Source organism: Sinocyclocheilus rhinocerous, unplaced genomic scaffold (assembly GCF_001515625.1).
Source record: "Sinocyclocheilus rhinocerous isolate Xijiao unplaced genomic scaffold, SAMN03320098_v1.1 scaffold2593, whole genome shotgun sequence".
Classification (NCBI taxonomy): Eukaryota; Metazoa; Chordata; class Actinopteri; order Cypriniformes; family Cyprinidae; genus Sinocyclocheilus; species Sinocyclocheilus rhinocerous.
Window position 1 is genome coordinate 160,587 of NW_015664037.1, and position 19,687 is coordinate 180,273.

Genomic DNA, 19,687 nt, shown 5'->3' on the forward strand with positions numbered 1-19,687 from the left:
AAAAACCTTATACTCACTTCTTCTGTAGGTGAAGCTGGATCACGAATTTTTCGCGTGAACATAGACGCATTTATGTAGATCGGGGGCGCATTCCCTTAAGAAACAAACGTAAACCACTGCGTCTTCAGCGGCTCAGATGTCGGGAGTAAATGATGACTGCTATGTTCATTATTACATCCAATAACAGAACATCTCAATCGCTTAGGAGCCATTCTTGTCTACATCTACTCTGGCGTCGAAACAATGGCGGACTGATGACAGCTCACTCAGGGCGGGTCTAAGGTAAGACACCAGTCCAGTCTGTGCTGAAACGCTACTGTCAATCAAACTATTGTGGGAGGGGCCTGTTCGGGGGACATCACACAGACAGGCATCTGAGATCAGCTCGATTTGAGAAAGGGGAAATTATTTAGTGAGATTAAAGGGATAGTTCACCCAAAAATGAAAATTCTGTCATTAATTACTCACCCTCATGTCGTTTCAAACCCGTATTACCTTCTTTTGTCTGTGGAGCAGAAAAGAAGATACTTTGCAGAGTGTCCAAGCTGCTCTTTTCCAGTGGAAACTGGGGCTGTAACAGCTCCTAAAATGACAAAACGCACCAGAAAAATATAATAAAAGTGGTTTGCATGAATATATGTGTGCTATATTCTTCTTCTCGAGATATTTGATAAGTTTGTGTGAGGAAACACACAAACTCGATTGCTAGATTGAAACATTCAGCATCCAGTTGTGATGTTTTGCCCTCACATTTGCTTGGTAAGACAGCTGATTTTATTGGACCCAGTATTGCATCAATTGTGAACTGTAGTCTTTCTACAGGTATTTTTCCATCACGTCTTAAGCAAGCAGCTGTTCAGCATCTTCTCAAGAAGTCTGCTTTGGATCCTTTGGATTTCACAAATTACTGGCCAATTTCAAAGCTGCCTCGTATTTCAAAAATATTGGAGAAAGTGTGTGGCGAGGGGGGCGGGGGAAGGCGAAAGGCTGCAGCGGGAGAGCGAGTTTGGAGACGAGCGGTGATAAGGAGGTCAAGTGAATAATGATTAACACCTGTTTGCAATTCCAGTGATTGACGGGGAGACGAGAGATAAGCGGCCACCGACCTGGGAGAGGGGGAGAGAGACAGCAGAGTGTGCGACACCTGACTGCGAAACCCAAGAAGCGCTCACGTTGTTATATGTTGTTTGTGACGACCAATAAAAGGTCTACTCGCCACCCCTGACTTCCTCGTCCTTCTTCCCGAACTGAAAACTTTGCTACACTGGTGCCGAAACCCGGGAGGAAGGAGGGGCACGCTGCCAGAGATCCCTCGCCGCTGTGGTGAGTCCGCGGTGCCATCGAGCATGGCGGAGCAGTCTGCCGCCATGGAGGCTCGAGGCGGTGGGCTGGAGTGAGTTGCCGGGGGCGGGGCGGACGAACTCGCTGCTGGCCGCCTGGGCTGTGGAGGGACGGCTGCCGTCCGTGAGGGAGCGGAGGAGTCGCCGCCGTTCGCCTGAGGCCGGAGCCTGCTGCCATCCGCCATGATGGGGAGGAGCAGGGAACGGGGGACTCCTGCCGGCTGCCCGAACGCGGAGGAGCCGTCGCGGGCATAAAAATTAGTTAATTGTTTTTTGAAAAAAGTACAACAATCTTCATTAATATAATTTTGAAATGGGAAATTTTTAGTAGTTGCTTTTAAAATGATTAATCATTATCATTTATCATAGTGTGATATTACCTTACAGCATATAACTACAAATTTTAGGCTCCGTCCACACGGAGACGCGTTTAGCTGTATACGCATACATTTTGTATCGTATAGGCGTTTCGTCCACACGGATCTGGCATTTTGGGAGAATGAAACCAATATTTTTTGAAACCGGGTCCCGGAGTGGATAAATCTGAAAACGACGCCCTTGCGTTTTCGTGTGTACAGCCAATCCTGATATTTTGTGAAACGATGACGTCATCAGCCCACGTCTTGCCCCTAGTCAGACACCGCTACGTCACGTAACGGCAACAAAAACATGAACAAACACTGAACGATTGTCTTTATTAACTAACATTAACACAAATTAATAAATGTATTGTTCCATGTTCGTTTGTATACCGCGCGCAAGGTTTATGCGCATAGTCCAAGTCTTCTCCGTTTTTAGTGTATCTCTGTGGCAGAATTACAGCGCCACATGCTGGTCTGGCATGTATACTACATCGTTTGGTGTCGGTTTCGGGTGAACGGTTTCGGTTTTTCTTGATGAGAAAAAAAAAAATCTGTACCAGAAAATCTGTCATGTCCGGCGCTGTATGGATGGCTTGCAGCGCTTAAGTTAAAATACTGTGTGTGTATTGTGTATAGTGTGAAATAATTAAATAATATGTTAAAACGTGTGCTCTTATCATTCTGTGGACAAAATCCCATGAACTTCTCATGCCCATGAACGAGCGCTCATCTGTTTTGAGCCACAGCCATATCACCCTGCAGCCCAAGACTGGTTGCCCACTGAAGCTAAGTAGGGTTGAGCCTGGTCAGTACCTGGATGGGAGACCTCCTGGGAAAACTAGGTTGCTGTTGGAAGAGGTGTTAGTGAGGCCAGCAGGGGGTGCTCACCCCGTGGTCTGTGTGGGTTCTAATGCCCCAGTGTAGTGACGGGGACACTATACTGACAAAAGAAGCACAGTCTTTCGGATGAGACGTTAAACCGAGGTCCTGACTCTCTGTGGGCATTAAAAATCCCAGGATGTCCTTCGAAAAATTGTACAACAATACACAATAAAAGCGCTATATAAATGCATCATCCATTCATTCATTCAATGCAGCTAATCTCGCGTTAATGTCATCTTCCCACTCATTAAACTATGACAGGTCCTTTACTGCAAAAAGACAGTCACTGTGACACTCTAAAGTGATGAAACTATGGCGCCATGTGCTTTTTTTAAACCATTTTCATAGGTTTCACGTTATATTGTTGGCTCGGAAAATATGTTAATGCGCGCCTCAACCGCAAATCAGACAGGAGAGTAGATTAACTTCGGTGGACTTACACTTGAAAAATGATGTGTTCCGCAGTTGAAATAAAACACTTTCTGATGTTTATTCATGTTCATTTCATGCTTTACGTAAATATGAAAAGACGATCGGTTCATGTATCTGAACTGAGGCAATACAGTGATCGGTCACGACACATTAAAGAGCCACAAAACGGAATTTACGGTTTGAATTTCTTTAAAAATTACTAAATTTGAAAGCTGCGAGTCCTGAGACCTTGTTTCATACCAGAAGTAACCTGCTCTGTCTTGTCTGTCGATGTGTTGTCTGTTTTCTCTTTGGTCTGCAAAGTATTTTTCACACTGCGTGAGAACATGATTGTAGTGTGAGAGCGGCAATGTTTGTCGGGGATAGCAACAGTAACTAAGGACAGTGGGTCTTTGCAAACGGTCAATTGCTGAACATGTCAATGCAATTTTTTTATTTTTATATTTCAACATAAAAGGGAAAGCAACAACAATAAATACATTTTATTAGCCAGACATGTTGGTTGTTATCATCAAAAAGCAGTCGTCATAAGAGCCTACTGAAGGTCCCTATTGCTAAAACATGATCTGTCATAAAACCTGAGTCAAATCTGGAATGGTGAGTAATTTTGTGTCAATTTAAAAAGCAAGAGTATGCACTTTCTGAAAAAGATGATTTGCAATTGTGGACAATTTGTGAGTACTAGGGCATACTATGAAAATAGACTTAAAACTCTTTTACTTTTCATTGCTATTATTAGGCCTAAGCATTTGTTGTTTTAGGTAATTTAGCATTTGCAGAACTGAGGCAATGAGGACATATTTTCCAAACAAGGCATCTATATAACTGGTATGATCAATTATCTCCAAAAAAAGCATAGTGAAATGCATAGCGAATAAATAAAAATATTTTGTATAACTTCTAGTTCTTCAAAACTACACCCTAACCACTGCACAAGAATCGCCTTTGACAGAAGCGTGGAACCCACCTTGTAAATGGTTGGTTCTTTGATTTCCAGAGGAACCCTGTTCCATTTCTCTCTTCTGCTCCAGCTGCCATGACGGCCACATGAAGATCTGCCTCTTGCTGACAACCACACCACCAGAATTGCTAGCATGAATCCGGCCACCACTCCAATCAACACCCAACACACATATGTAGGAAGTGGCAACACAAAGCAACCGTAAACTATAGATATAAGAAGAATCAGTGCGTTGTGGGGTACTCCTGGAGGCTCATCTTCTTCCTCCTCCTCTTCCCCTCCTTCAGTTGGTTCCTCGCTGCACCCCCCTGTGCTCCCTCGTCGGACCTGGGATGAACGAGGCTCTTCTCCATCTAACTCTGTGTCAGTACAGAGCTCAAAGTCTTCGGTGTAGAGCTCGCAAAACTCTTCGTCTTCTTGACGAGCAAGCGTCGACATAAAACACCTGTCCAAGCCCAGAGAAGGTGACTTGTGCAAAGGCAGCTCAACAGTTGGCCCCTCAAGAGGACTTTCGCCCTCCAGGTCTTCCTCTTCCTTGATGCAGTAGTTATTGTTGCTTTCTGAGTGGCCATTGAGGGCAGACAGGTTGGAGAGTTCAGAGGCGCTAGAGGAAAGGTTTCTGGACCAGTAAGAGACTCCTGCAGTTGTGGACGTGGAAGTGTTTGCACTGACGCCACCAGGTTCCTCGCCGATGATTTTGCTGAGCAGCTGAAGGGGCTCATACATGACCTCTGACAGACGGCGCTTTGTGTCTTCAATACGTGCCTCCATCTCCTGAACTTTGAAGAAGGAGCGGCTATCGGGTGAGGTGAGGGGGGATGAGGGAGCAGTCTTGGAGTCTCCACTGGCGGCAGGAGCGCGAGTCTGTGTGAAAGGTTTGAAGAGGTGCAGATTGAGCCGGGAATCTAGGGACCGATGAGTCGATGAAGCCTCTAGCTCGGATCGAGCCGTGTCTGTAGACAGAGACTTAACCAGTGTCTTCATCAAAGGCCGGTGCCTTATCGGCTGGCGAGCGACCTCACGAGATTCCACTTCAGTGGAAAGGGGCTTGACTAGGCTGAGGAAGGGCTTTGAGGGAAGGCCAGAGACCTTGGCTGGGGATGAGCTGGAGGAAGCTGAATGGGTGGAAGCTACCAGGGCAGTCGACCTCTGTTCAGAGGGCCATGAGAAGCTAGCTAGACTAGAAGTGGACGTGCAACCCAAGCTGATGGAGGGGTGCTGTACAGCCAGGGCAGAACTGTGGGTCTGGGTTGACAGTCCTGTGACCATGTTCGCTTCCAGTCCTTCAGAGAGAAGCTCCTCGCTGGCCTCCTGAGCTGTAACTATGGTCTGATCTTCAGGTTCAAGGCCAGAAGGGGAAAGAGCTAGCCTGTAGAGCTCCTCTTCCTCCTCCTCTTCCTCATTTCCCTTGGCAGAAAAGTGTATGGTGATGGTATCCCGGGAGAGCGAGCGCTGCACCTGCAGTTTACGGGCTGCTGAGGACCGAGAGGAGGAGGAGGAAGAGAATGAAGAAGAGGGGCTTGGTGTGTCTGCATGGTCACCACCCTGACTGGTCATGGCACCACTCAAAAGAGCTCAGAGCCTGTGGGTGCAGAGAAGAGAAAGGTTACATATAATACACACTCGTCATATCAGTTCATCATCCCCAAACTGAAAAAAAAAAACAAGTTAGTTCAGGTCAGTGTTTCCCATTAGTTTCCTAGACTGTGGTGGCCCGCCTGAATTTCACAATGAACCGAAAACAATTCTCATAATAACATAAAAGAACTCTAACATTGTGTTTGCTGCCATTACTTTGGCAAGCACCTGTCAATGGAATTAAAATTGTGATATGGCTTAGTGCAATTATCAAAACACAAAAGGCTGCTATTTAATTTTAGAAGTATACAGTTTGTTGCGCTAAACACGTTTCTGAGTGAAGCTAAGCAACGTTTTTATTTACACACGTGCAGCTCATGATGCAGTGTTCTTAGTGCCTCAGTTAATACTGGAAACATTCATCTCTACATGTACTGGGAGTTCAGCCTGCATCTGGAAATGCAACGTGTACCATTCACTTTACTTTCATATTTGCATAGTTTCTAACATTTTTGTGAACAGAGGTTTACAGCATTTCACAATGAGAAAAGACTGTTGACTGTTGCCACAGAAACTTACAGGTCTACAGGATTTAATGCTCGGGTTAAAAAGGGTGACTTTTTTTTACATTGTCAAGGGTCTACAAATGAAAAAGTATTTTTGGCTTATTCTGGCACATTTACAGCAATGTTAATAAACAAATAAATTGAACACATTTCAGTCTTGATTTTCTTCCTGAAAATAACAGTGTGAATGTAATGTGGACTATCAGTTAAAGAGAGGTTCGAGTCCTATTTAAAGTCCAGGTACAAGTAAATGCAAAGATTTTTTTAAAAACCCTGTTCAAAATGGTTACTGAAAAGGGGATGGAGCTCTTGATTTCTTAAAGTAAACCAGATTGATGAATTTAAAGTGTACGAAATTTCCCCCCTGAAGGGTCTGAGGGCCGACCATATACTGTGGGAAACACTGCTGCTGGTAACAAACATAAAGGGATAGTTTACCCAAAAATGACAATTCTTGTTTTGCTTCAAAATACATAAATTCATTGACTGGCATTATATGGTTTACATAATAAACAAAGTCTGTGCTTTTCGGAGCATCAGTATTTGGGAACCCATTCATTCGAAATAAAAAATAAATTATTTTCTAAACATCTTTGTGCTCCTCTGAAGAAAGGAAGTCATATACATCTGGGATGTAAGTAAATGATGACAGAATATATTTTTAGGTGGACTACCCATTTAAAAGACCACTTAAAACCATTACTGGTAACCAATACAAGGAAATTTTTCACACATTTGTGCTGGTTTCAGCTGGCCACCCATCATTCCTACACAAGTCAAGCTAGATTACCTGCAACAATACCAGGGTAACCAGTTTGTGCACAATCCACTTTGTGGTGAGTCAAAGTTGAGAATTCAAGTGCTTTATTTTATTTTATTTTTAAAAGATAAACAAAAAACAATACACCAAAGTCTAGACACAAACTAAACTTGACAAATCCAAAAACAAGACACTCACCAAAGAAGAAGGTTACATAAAAGCCAAATCCAGACACCAGACAAAAGGAAACATGTAGGCTATTCACACACAATAGAACTAATGACACAAACAAGGAACACCTGAGCACAATCAAGAAAGGAAAGGGAAACTTGAGGGACAGGAAACCATGAACAAGACTGGACTGTGAACATGAATAAGCTTCAAACTAAAAGACATGACATAATAAAAGACATGAATCAAAACAAGAACAAAACTTAACCAAACCAAACGTTACAGCACACATCTGAAACCACTTGAAGTGGTCATGAATTGAGAAATAAAATTTTCCTTGCTCTTTTGACACATAAGAGTCATTGTGCACATTGTGCAATAATACTGTAAGTTTCAGAAATCCAAACTTCCTTGTTAGACCAAAAACAGTTCTTAGTTGTGAAATATGGATACTACCATAATTCCAGCACAACATGTAAGTAAGTAACCAAAATTACTAGTAATTCTAAAGCCAGAACAAAATAAATGATTGTTGTAAGGATTGTTTATTTCTGTTTATTAAGGAATTCAAACCATCAACTAAACAGTCATATGTACATTGTTCCTTTTAGTAGCACAAATGAACAACTTATATTCGATTTATGTTTAAAATATATACAGAAAATATTACTTTTTTGAGTGGAATGGTAAATAATTGGTTTATTATGTTAACATTTTAGGTCTAATGTTTATAATTGGCAGGTCAACAGTTTTATAGCATTGCTCATCTATAGTCAGTGCAATGCACTGTCGCTGCCACCATTCTTTCATGAATCCAAAAGACATTTTCTTTTTATTTTGTGTTACAGATAGGCCCAAGAATATTACTATTCCACCAGAAGTATAGTGCTTTGGCGAAACAATGTGAGATATTGTCAAACTTCAATCCAATTCTTGTTTTTATGTCAAACATGTTTTGGAAAGATTTAAAGTTTGCTTTGGAAGGATGTGGAAACATGATGATAATGAAAAATAAATTATAAAAAAATTGTGTATTTCATGTATTTTTGTTATTTTAAAGATAAAGGAATTTAACAAAATAAAGATACTATACAGATAAATAATAAAGATATCAGGAATAAAGATAAAACTTATTACATAAAGATAATAAAGTATTTAGGTATTTTAGTACAGTTAATAAAACTGTTTATATTTATGTTTGAATGCCTAACCATATAAATACATTTAAGAGGGAAAACACTCTAAACATGTTGATAGTTAGATCTGGAATTTTTGCAAGTTTATTTATTAATTTATTTTTTACATTCTTATGTGACTGTATAAAAAATGCATTTATAAAATGGATAGTTCTGGTTCTTAAAGCTGATTTTATAATAAAGCACGGCTATGACCGCTTCACCAAACAGAGCTTCTGTGTTCAACTGAAGAAAGAAACGTTTACACTAGTGCGTTTTTGTTTTAAAATGCATTACTTTTGCTACAGTAACGCCTGTCGTTTACATTACTCTGACGTTTTTGACCCTCGAAAACGGAGACTTTCAAAAACGCTGCAGACCACGTTTTAGTTTGAAAACTCCGGGGTTGCATTTCAGTATAAACAGACCAAAACGGAGACTTTTGAAAATGATGGCGTGGCTGCCCAAATTCGCTCTGTGTATCCTTGACTGTATAAACAATAACATAATTCTCATTGCTGTACCTGCGTGAATGGTCATGTGACATGCGTTTTCGGTTGTGTAGTGTGGACGGAGATTGTTTCTGAAACAAAGTGAAAACAGGGCCTCATAAAGGTTTGTAACAACTTGAGGGTGAGTAAATAAGGATGAATTTTCATTTTTGGGTGAATTGTCCCTCTAATAAAGTGCCCTGCTGACATTATGTCTACATTATTCTTTAATTTTGAGGTCACGCCCTCCCCCTTGACATAAAAAAGTGTGTGTGTGGAAGCCTGAAGTGCAGAGAGAATATTATATTAAAGGGGTCATATGATGTCATATGATGTTTTGTGTATTTGGTGTAATGAAATGTGTTTATGCGGTTTAAGGTTAAAAAAACACATTATTTTCCACATACTGTACATTATTGTTTCTCCTCTAAGCTCCGCCTTTCTGAAACGCGTCGATTTTTACAAAGCTCATCGACATAATTACGAATTATAATGACTCATACTGTCTTTTTACGTGTTGCATCGCGCCGCATAAACATAACACCATGTCTGCATTTGTGATCGGAGAAATGACCAGTGAGTGGAGGCCGGCGGCCTAGAGTGAGTGGAGGGCTTGAGTGAGCGGAGGCGGGCGGGCTTGAGAACGGCGCGGCCGGCGGATTCGAAGATATGACCCCTTTAAAAGTTTTCTGTTTTAGGTACTGTGTGTGGTATGTTCATCCTTTTATACTGGTAATGACAGTTTCTAGTCTTTGTGCACCACTTTGAGTTCTTTTTTTTCCCACAGGGTATTGCGTATTAACTTTTTTTAGCATTGTGCACATCCCGCTCTTTATTTTTTCATTCATTTCATATGATTCATGCATCAGACAAACTCTGCTTTTCTACTCTCTACATGACGGAAAAAGATTATTGTTAAGTCAACAGTAGCAGGCAAATTGCTGTTAACAGTTTTCCCAAAGGACAGCTGGTCTCCGGTCCACAGGGAGGAGAGCTTAATGATTATTAAAGAAAACTAACACAGCTTCTAAACCAAAACATGTCCTGCTGTCATGGCTGGCCACACACAAGAAATGCTTCAGAATTATTTAGTCTATCTCCCAACATCTAAGAACCTCAGTAATTAATCATCCCATATTTCCACTGATTACATTTGGCAATTTGACCTGTTTCTACATATAGCAATGATCTCTCTGAGCTGACTAAAACTGCCTTAAGAATATATAATAAAGGCAGTCTTTGAAGGGAATGACTGACGAAAGCTGTTTGAAGTTTCTCACAACAAGGAAAAGAAAGGGAGCAAAAGAGAATGCTGAATTTAAAGCTGATCAAAGCAGTCAAGGGTAAAGCACTAAAACAACGACAGCAAAGAGATGAGACATCACATCAAATGTATTTCCTCAACTGAGAGACAGAGTGCTCAACTAGGGCACACAGCCAGAAGCAGCGCTATAATTTTTATGATTTCAAATGAACTCCATGTAGGCTCTTTACATGTCCTTCCAACAATTTGGTGCCTTTTGGCCTTGCTTTGAATAAATCAAAAGACATCCCTATTTAATAAAATATTAGTGATATATAATCAAAAATATGGTATTTAACAAAATTGCTTGTTTATGTAAAGTCACATTTCACTGTTCGAAGTGCACAGAATGTTTTTGAAAGACACTCAACGCTCATCCATTAATTAATTTACAACAAAAACATCCTTAGAAATATTGATGCCAGTTGTTGATATCAAATTATACATACCTCAGTTGATAAATTGGGTCTAAAGAGTAGGGTTTGACTTAAGTTTAGTGGGTTGTGGTGTAAGGATCTACACATACACATAACTCCTGTCTTGATATGGTAGTCTGGCTTTGGCTCTGCTTTCCCTTTTACAATCTCTCTATTCCTTTTATTATATTTTCTTAGACATTTCTAAAGTCAACTGACTGCAAAATGTCTATGTGAAAATACAATAAAAGCAATGGAGAGTTTGTAAAAGGGAAAGCAAAGCCAAAGTGAATGAGTGTTGAGTGTGTCTTTCAAAAACATTCTACTCATGTGCACTTATAACACTGGAGAGAGAAAAAAAAATTATATATATATAGTATATATGGGTGTAACATCACACAAACATGACGTACCTCGGTTTTGACATCACGGTTCGGTATGGTTTCAGTACAGCAGGGGGAAAAAACGAAACATAAAATTGCTTTTTTTTTAAACAGTGATTTACTGAACAAATTGCTCTTTCTTTAAATAAATAAAAAAATTAGCTTATGCTCTAAACCAGTGGTCACCAACCTTTTTAGGCCGAAGATCCCTGACCTCTGCCTTTATGAAAGACAAGATCTACCTATTGAAGAATTGATAGAAAAAGACATCCCAGATTGTACTTCAAATTTGAGGCCTTTTACTTAGTATTGTAATTAGTGATGCGCCGATCATAGCTGATTCAGAATTCAGATTTTCTTTTCTTTCTTTCTTTGATCCCTGACCTCGGCCTTTATGAAAGACAAGATAGATCTACCTAAGAATTGATAGAAAAAGACATCCCAGATTGTACTTTAAATTTGAGGCCTTTTACTTAGTATTGTAATTAGTGATGCGCCGATCATAGCTGATTCAGAATTCAGATTTTCTTTTCTTTCTTTCTTTTTTTTTTTAACTAGCAAATTGGATTCTGATATTGATACAGATTTTTAAGCATATTTATTTATTGGCTATTTGCTTTATAACAAACAAATTGGCTTTAAACAAAAGTATCTAGCCATTTGAAATTAGAGGCAACCACTGCATTTTAATCACGATCTGCACGGGCAGTTGTTTATGATTTGATTTAGATTAATTTCAGGATTTAAAACAAAAACAGAATGGTCTGACTTTAGTGTGCTATTTATTTATTTGCTACATGAAACATCTGCACGAAACAAAAACAGCAGGTCTGAATGAGACGCACTCTCTGACAGCAGGTGGCGCCTATGAACAGGGTTGCCAGGTTTTCGCAATAAAACTAGTCCAATCGCATTTCGAGGGGGGTTCCCCTGTAAAAATTGCATTCCGGGGGTAAAATACACGTTTTTCGGCGGGGATCTTCCAGTAAAATTCACATTCCAGGGACTAAATATCACGTTATTGGGGTCACTTCAACCCGCGGACATGAACAACAACCCGCGGCAACAGTGTTAAAGTATCCCATTTCCGCGGACTTGGCAACACTGCTTATGAACACTATAGCGTTTCCTTGTTTACCACTGTAAACAAAGCAGAGTTGCGCTTTATACGGAGAAGAAAATAATGCCATTGCCATCGAAACTTCTCAAGACAGTACCCTTCAGTGATACATTAATATAACCCCAGTAATGTAATGCATTTTTGCCCTTTTACATTACTATAAGGTTACAATTAACAACAGAGCCCAAAGTTAAATTAAATTACTATTTATTTTTAAATATAATAATCAACACTTAAAAAAATTTAAATTGCACATAATGCAGTTTTTTAAATTAACTTCTAAATTATGAAATTTCTATTTGTTGTTGAAATATACTAATTTACACATGTGACTGTCATAACTTGTTTCATAACAGATTTATTGAAGCATACATTAAATAATTAAGACATCACTAACAGGTAAAGTAAAATATAATGAGTATATTGTCTAATTTTTCAACGAAATGCTCTTGTCTAGACTTAATTCCTCGAGCTGTGGACACTGATGACTTGCCTGAGGTAAATGTAATGCTACGTGACATTTTGTTTTTTGTCTTAAAACACAGATTGAGCGATTACATGAGGCATCAGATGTTCATTCTTGTTTATTTCGTGTTAAAACTAGTAGTAAAGAGGAAGGGATGATCACGCTCACTCGGGTTCTGCTGTGGCGTTTAAATGGAGGTGTTTATGCGGCGATTTGTCACACCACATCAAAGAGCGCCAAAATGCCATTTATTGTTTGAATTTCCTGAAAAAAATGGACATAATTTGAAAGATGAGACTGTTTCTTATCAAAAGTAACAATATATAAAACTGGAATTTTCCAATGAAGTTCCACTCGTGCAGCGGTTAAAACAATGCTGTACCGAAAGACCCGTACCGATTACGCCCCTAATAGTATACTGTATAAAAAACACTGCTTTTTAACAACTGACAACTAATTTCAACAAATTACAAAGTAAAAATTTTGAACCAAAATTGCACCACATTAGGATCACTGAGGCGATGGATTAGACAATAACAGGGTGAACATTTAGCGGGTCAAAATATCCCCTACATAGTTCATGAATAATATCTTACTAACATACTGTAGGCTTACCCATTAAGCACAGCCGGACTTTTTGCATTTAATGATGTATATCTTAATTGAAATGCTTTTGTCATTTAAAATAAAATTTAATATTTTTGTGTGAGAGATTAATCTTTTATTTTAACATAAGTTTTTGTACTGAAAAATCTTTTTGTAGATTTTGGTGAGCTTAATAGGTACGTTTACCCTATTTGTAAAGGAATTCTGATTATTTTAACATGTACATAGGGTGGGCAATAAAAGAACAGAATGTCAGTGAAATCACACACTGATTACTACAGAATACATTCTACTAAATATTGTAGTAGTAAAATTATTTGAATTGGGAAAAAAAAAAAGAAATCACATGATTTGCACTTAGTTTGTCAGAGCTGTTGTGTAGTTAATGTGTAGCTGTGGGTACATGAGGAAATGACACTAGTGCAATTAATGAAACTTACTTAAAATTGAGAATTTAAGGCCTGGTTATACTTCATTTCTCACTCCGCTCCGTCTAGCGCACAGTAGAGTATGCAAGCCGTTCAAAGTACTGTATACTCCATTGACTGTGAGCTTCAATGGACGTGTTCGTTGTGCACACTACCTAGTAGACCTTCTGAGCACTCAAAACACTCAAAGTCCATGTGGTCAGCTGACTGTGCTTATGACGAAAAGTATGTCACATGCACTGTTCGCAAGACGGAGCAAACAAGGACAAACTTGTACTTTGGCCTTTAAGCCCAAGTCGTGTGTGTAACAGTATAAAGAGTCTTTATTCGTTTTAACCATTTTGTATGTAATATTATGAATAACATAATTTATACTGTGCACTACAATGTGTATGGCTTTAGGTATGTGCTATATATACACACAGCAAAAAACATTTTCTTAATCAGTAAAAAAAATAAATAATAATTTAAAACATGCCACTTATGGCGCAAGATGCTAGATTTTCTCTTAATTGGCATTAATGCCAGATAATGCTTTTGTCTTTTCAGTAAACTATATGCTGTTCATTTTAAGAAGTTTTGAGTTGTTTTATGTAACCTGATTTTAAAACTAATTGAAAATAATTAAAATAGTTTTACAGCATTAATCTTACATTTGGTTTCTTACAGGTTAGTTTCTCGCCTAGCAACACATGGACAGCGCTGCCTTAATACTGATGTAATGAGGTCAAAGGTGTGTGTTTGCCTTTGCAACGGCTTTGAACTTCGCTCAGTCAATCAAAATCAAAGCGGGATCCATTTTAGTATTACATTTTTAAAAAGTTTTCCATATTTAAAAGTACAATTTACTGACAGATAGCAAAGCACATTTTAAAAGAACTGTGTTAAGTGAAGGATTCTTTCATTTGCTTGACATGAATGAAAGAATGATGTGAAAAAAGATCTTGTCTTGTGGACAATTCCCTGAGAGGGAGCTACACATACACAGAGAGAGAGAGCGAGAGAGAGAGAGGACTATCTCAGCATTACAGTGCTGATTTGCAGTACTGGCATAGATTCAGCACTCGCATTCAATTAATGTGAACGTCCAGTGCCAATCTCAGGAAACATCAGAACAGTGCAGCCAGACACAAGAAAGACTCACCATTATAAACACTGACATGATGGAGCAGAACATCTGACTGAAAGATGCCTGGTAGGTTTTAGTGTGTGTGTATGTGTGTGTGTGTGTATGTGTGATATATAGAGCACAGGAACACACACAGGCTGGAATGTGCTTGATCAAAGGCTTGAAGACTTAGTGTAAGGCTTAAGATTTGGTGTAGAAGTGCTTTAGACTGGCTCAGAAGGGATCCCCTCGTCCTCTAACAGAAGTGTTGCCTCCCAGCTCACACTTATGAAGACTGATACGAATATGGTAAATCTATCTATGAGTCAAAATTTATAATGGAAGTGGAACAGTGATTTTTCACTATTATTTACAACAGGATCTGCATTTTCATGACTTTTAATAAAATATTTTTTATATAAGAGACAATTAAAACAACTTTGTGCATCAAAACTAGGCCTACTCCTTTCCTGGGTAAAAAAAGAACTTGATTTTCAAAAGTCAACAAATTTGCGACAGCTGAATGTAATATTTTTGACAAGCCAAACGTGTCAGTCTCTAAATAGCATGTAATTTATTTAAGCCACAAAATAAACTTAATTCTGTAAAATAAGTATAATAATTGGATCTTGTCTTTAAAGTTCAGAACTGTAAAAAAAAACAAACAAAAAAAACAACTCCACCCAAGACATCTGAGATTCATGCACTTAAAGTCAACATGATATACAGCATTCAACTCAATCCATTTAACATCTGTGATGCATTTCTATGTGAAACAAGATATTCAGCAATTAAATAATGTAGGGCTGAACTTGATTTTATTTATCAGGATTTGACTGGATGGTGGTAAGTGCATATTAGAATGGAGTCGGTGCTGAATGTGAGTTTGCAGAGCAAATTGCCAACCACTTGTGAGAAGGATTTCTGACTGGAAATTGGAGGTTAAAGGTCAAGTTCATCCTCCAGAGCTTCTCCATGCATCACACTGGTAACATTTCATTTCTTAACTATCATTATTTGCTGTTATTGTTGAAATCTTTAACATATTGCCATTCAATTTAAAGGGGTCATATGATGCTGCTAAAAAGAACATTATTTTGTGTATTTGGTGTAATGAAATGTGTTTATGCGGTTTAAGGTTAAAAAAACACATTATTTTCCACATACTGTACATTATTGTTTCTCTTCTATGCCCCGCCTTTCTGAAACGCGTCGATTTTTACAAAGCTCATCGATCTGAAAAAGCGAGGAGTTGACATTATCCATAAGAGCCTAAACATATATTTCACTTTTTATTAACTATGAGCCTGGAGAGGAAAGTATGACAAACAGCAAACAATTTTGCACAATTACACCAGGAAAGTGTACTAAAAACAGTAAATTGTAGATAAAGCTGACTTTAATTCATTGGCTAGAGAAGCTTCAGTCACATCATACCATTTCAACACTACTAGTAAAGATTCTGCTGTGAAATTCTTATCAGTCTGGTCAGGACACGATGCCATAATAAATGAAATTACTGGCGCGTGCAGTGCACAATGGGACTCCTCATGGGAGCCCACCGGCCCGGTAGAGCTTCCCACTTTTACTGTGTGTGTGTGAGGGGATTCCTGAGACTGTCTATGGAGCAGTCAGGAAGCACTAATGTAGTCTGTACACTGCGGAGAGAAGAACAGGATGCAGGACAGTGGGAGATGGCCATATTCAGCCCACAGGTCACAGGAGGTGCTTGTGAATGGGCTGAAAATATCTGAGATCTGCAGGGAGCGTTCAATCTCCAAACAGAGCAGATCAAAAATAGATACATCTTAATACAGAACACACACTGTTCATACAATATGTGAACGGCATATACAATCGGCAAGATGCCACATAACAGAAGAAACAGAGTTCTAGAGATAAGAAAGATGCATAATAGGGCTGCACGATTAATCGCATGCGATTGTCATGCACATCTCATCTGTATAGCCGGTTCTGTGATTAGTAGTAAATCTCCATCACGTGCTTTCAGATGGAGCGGCATTTACTACACAGAGCCGTTGTTCACTGACAAGCTACGCAATATCGCGTTCATAATCGCAGGCGATTCATCTGCGATTATGAACGCGATATTACACAATGACAATGACAAAATGATCTTCAGACATCATTTGGGGAGAAGCACGTAAGCAGAAAAATCATATTATTATCATTGCTAATCGAGTAATTGGAACACATAAAAGAGCAAATAACATTATCACATCCAAACACATTTAAAGACAGCATATAATTCAATATACAGTTTTTAAATATTATAATAAAATAGTAAGTAAAATGACAATGAATAATAATAAGCAAAAAAGCTCATTCGTCTGCCATGTCACTCAGGTGTTTGGGCATCTAATATTACGGTTACTGATTTCAATATTTCCTGCTTATCACATTCATTTCCTGTGAGCCCACGCAAAGCCACCTGTTCAGGAAATGAGAACAACATGTCCTCCATCAGACAAGCAGTGAGATGAAACAATCGCAGGTAATAAAGAGTGCACCATTTCTCCTGAACAGAAAGATTCAGCTCCTGACACGCATCTGCCATCCATGAGGTGGATCGTTGTCATGCCAACACTAACAGGAAGAAACCCAGGGATGAAATGGAATGAAACTATGTGTGGAAAACTGAGAGTGAATACGGGTAAACAGTTATCCAAACATTATGGGAACACAGCAGTTTTAGCAGGTGAAATATTGCCTCTTTGGAAATGTGAAACAGGACACACAGCTATAATGTAAAGCAAGACTGACTTAACACACAAATATGAGAAAAAGGACACACTTTAGTTTGGGGACCAATTTGTACCATTAATTAACTATTAACTGTGACTTTTGCCTCAATAAACTCTTATTTGCTTCTTATTAATAGTTAGTAAGGTAGTTGTTAAGTTTAGGTATAGGGTAGGATTAAGGAAACTAAAATATGGTCATGCAGAATATGTGCTTTATAAGTAATAATAAAAAGCCAATATGTTAATAACAACTTGTTAATAGTGAGAATTTTTCCCTAAACTAAAGTGTTACCGAGAAAAATGACCTAACCAACTTTGGCTAACTTTGGCAAAGATGCAGGTTTAGGCTCTAGCATCCCCATGACGGGACCACAGGACAATGGATGGATGGATAGACCAAATCTGATTTTCTGCTATCCAGTTAGAACTAAATGAATAGTCAAGACCAGACCCTCAAAGACTCAAACCAAGTAGCTGTAGATGTTCAGAACCTATATAAGGGCATTCATTTTTGCTAGAACGGTGATGACATGTGACTGAGGTAATTATCATGTTATCACTATCATTATTATTATATCAGTTATCCTAGAAATAGACTGGGGTCTTATTACCAGTAAGTTTCTAAGCCCTACAGAGGGAACACCCTGATTTTAATCACAAGCTCACAGACCTTTTTTTCTCTTGGTGTTTCCCAGGATGAAAGTGTGAGGGATTTTGAAAGCAATCTTCATAATGGAAACTCGAGCTCAATCAATCCGTAAATCACATGTCTGACCGTCGAAGGAGAGACCAGGGGTCAGATTCATAAAACGTAAGAATAAAATTCCTCTTAGTACTATTTTCTTCTTATTTTTTAACTTAAGAACGAAGGGAAGAAAAATTTTTATTCCCCAAAACATTTCTTTAGAACAGGGGTTCTCAAAGTCTACATTCAAAGGTCCAAATATGAATTTTCATCAGTGTCAAAGGTCCGGACCGGAACAATTGGTTATTACAAAACTTGTTTTTAATAAACATACATAACATGCATAACAAATCAACACTATTTTTTTGAAAAATAAAGTGCCCTTTGCATTCAAAATACATTAATAATAACAATTGCAAAAGTGGCAAAACAATTCATTTAAAGGGGTCATATGATGCGATTTCAATTTTTCCTTTCTCTTTGGAGTGTTACAAGTGCATAAAGAAGATCTGTAAAGTTGCAAAGACTAGTCTCAAATCCAAAGAGATATTCTTTATAAAAGTTAAGAGTCAACCACGCCTACCTAAAACGGCTGCATTAGCAGCCGACCGATATGGGTTTTTCTAGCGATCGATGGCCAATATATGATGCCGATTTTTTGGTCGATATGTTTAGCCTATTTTCTTTTTCCCCTCCTTCATCTCATAAAAGAGAGTTTGATGGTAATAGTAGTAGTAGTAGCCTAATTCATAGTAATAATACATAGCTCAAAACTTAAGCGCTTCTCAACACAATTCTGAAGCTTTTTGTTTATGTTTGCTGACAAGACAGCAGTGTTTCCCTCAGACTTGCAAATGCAAATTCATTCTCTGCCAGCAGGAGGCGTATGATGCCGATTTTTTGGTCGATATGTTTAGCCTATTTTCTTTTTCCCCTCCTTCATCTCATAAAAGAGAGTTTGATGGTAATAGTAGTAGTAGTAGCCTAATTCATAGTAATAATACATAGCTCAAAACTTAAGCGCTTCTCAACACAATTCTGAAGCTTTTTGTTTATGTTTGCTGACAAGACAGCAGTGTTTCCCTCAGACTTGCAAATGCAAATTCATTCTCTGCCAGCAGGAGGCGTTTTTAGAGAGCAGATATAATGGTTTCCCGGTAACAGCTGTAATCAAATAAGCATTGCGCTCACAAATGCTACATCTCAATGGCTCTGATTACAGGAAAGACGAAATGAAAATGACATCGAGTTTTTCTGAAAACGGTCGGTTCTTTTCAAAGATGCATTCATATAAAAACACCTGCGCTTTTGATTTTGAAACGTGCAATGCCAAAGTCCCTTTAAGACAAGTCATGTCACTCGGCAGCCATCTTTGAAATGCCTCTCGGGCATGCAAGTGCAACTCCTATCTCTTTGAATGGGGAAACATCAAATTCTACAAAACTGTTCACTAACCTTGCGATCAAATTTCATATTTGAAATTACCAAAGAAATCTGATATCAACTGTGTCATAAATGTTGTTTATTTTGCTCAAATAGCGTTAGAAAAAACTTATTATTCAGGCTAGATCAGCCAGTGCGCATGTGCAGTCCTAAGCGCATGTCTCAGAATGCTGACTGTTTCTATAGCAACCGGGACTTCTAACGGCAGCTGCAGTGACGCGCTGACTTTACCGATTAGCGATTGGC

The 19,687-nt window shown here is 38.8% G+C and overlaps 1 protein-coding gene across 7 annotated transcripts in view; it reads right to left on the bottom strand.

The window, feature by feature from the left end:
* tex2 (testis expressed 2) overlaps positions 1–19,687 on the bottom strand; it is a 52,182-nt gene that overhangs the window by 15,428 nt on the left and 17,067 nt on the right. The window contains exons 1-2 of one of the 7 annotated variants that reach the window (XM_016540159.1): positions 13,453–13,599; positions 3,984–5,559 (exon numbers count right to left, since the gene is read on the bottom strand). In XM_016540159.1, the coding sequence (XP_016395645.1) occupies positions 3,984–5,534 (1,551 nt within the window). In that variant the 5' untranslated portion in view covers positions 5,535–5,559; positions 13,453–13,599. The other 6 variants (XM_016540161.1, XM_016540157.1, XM_016540160.1 and 3 more) reach the window with 6 other exon arrangements.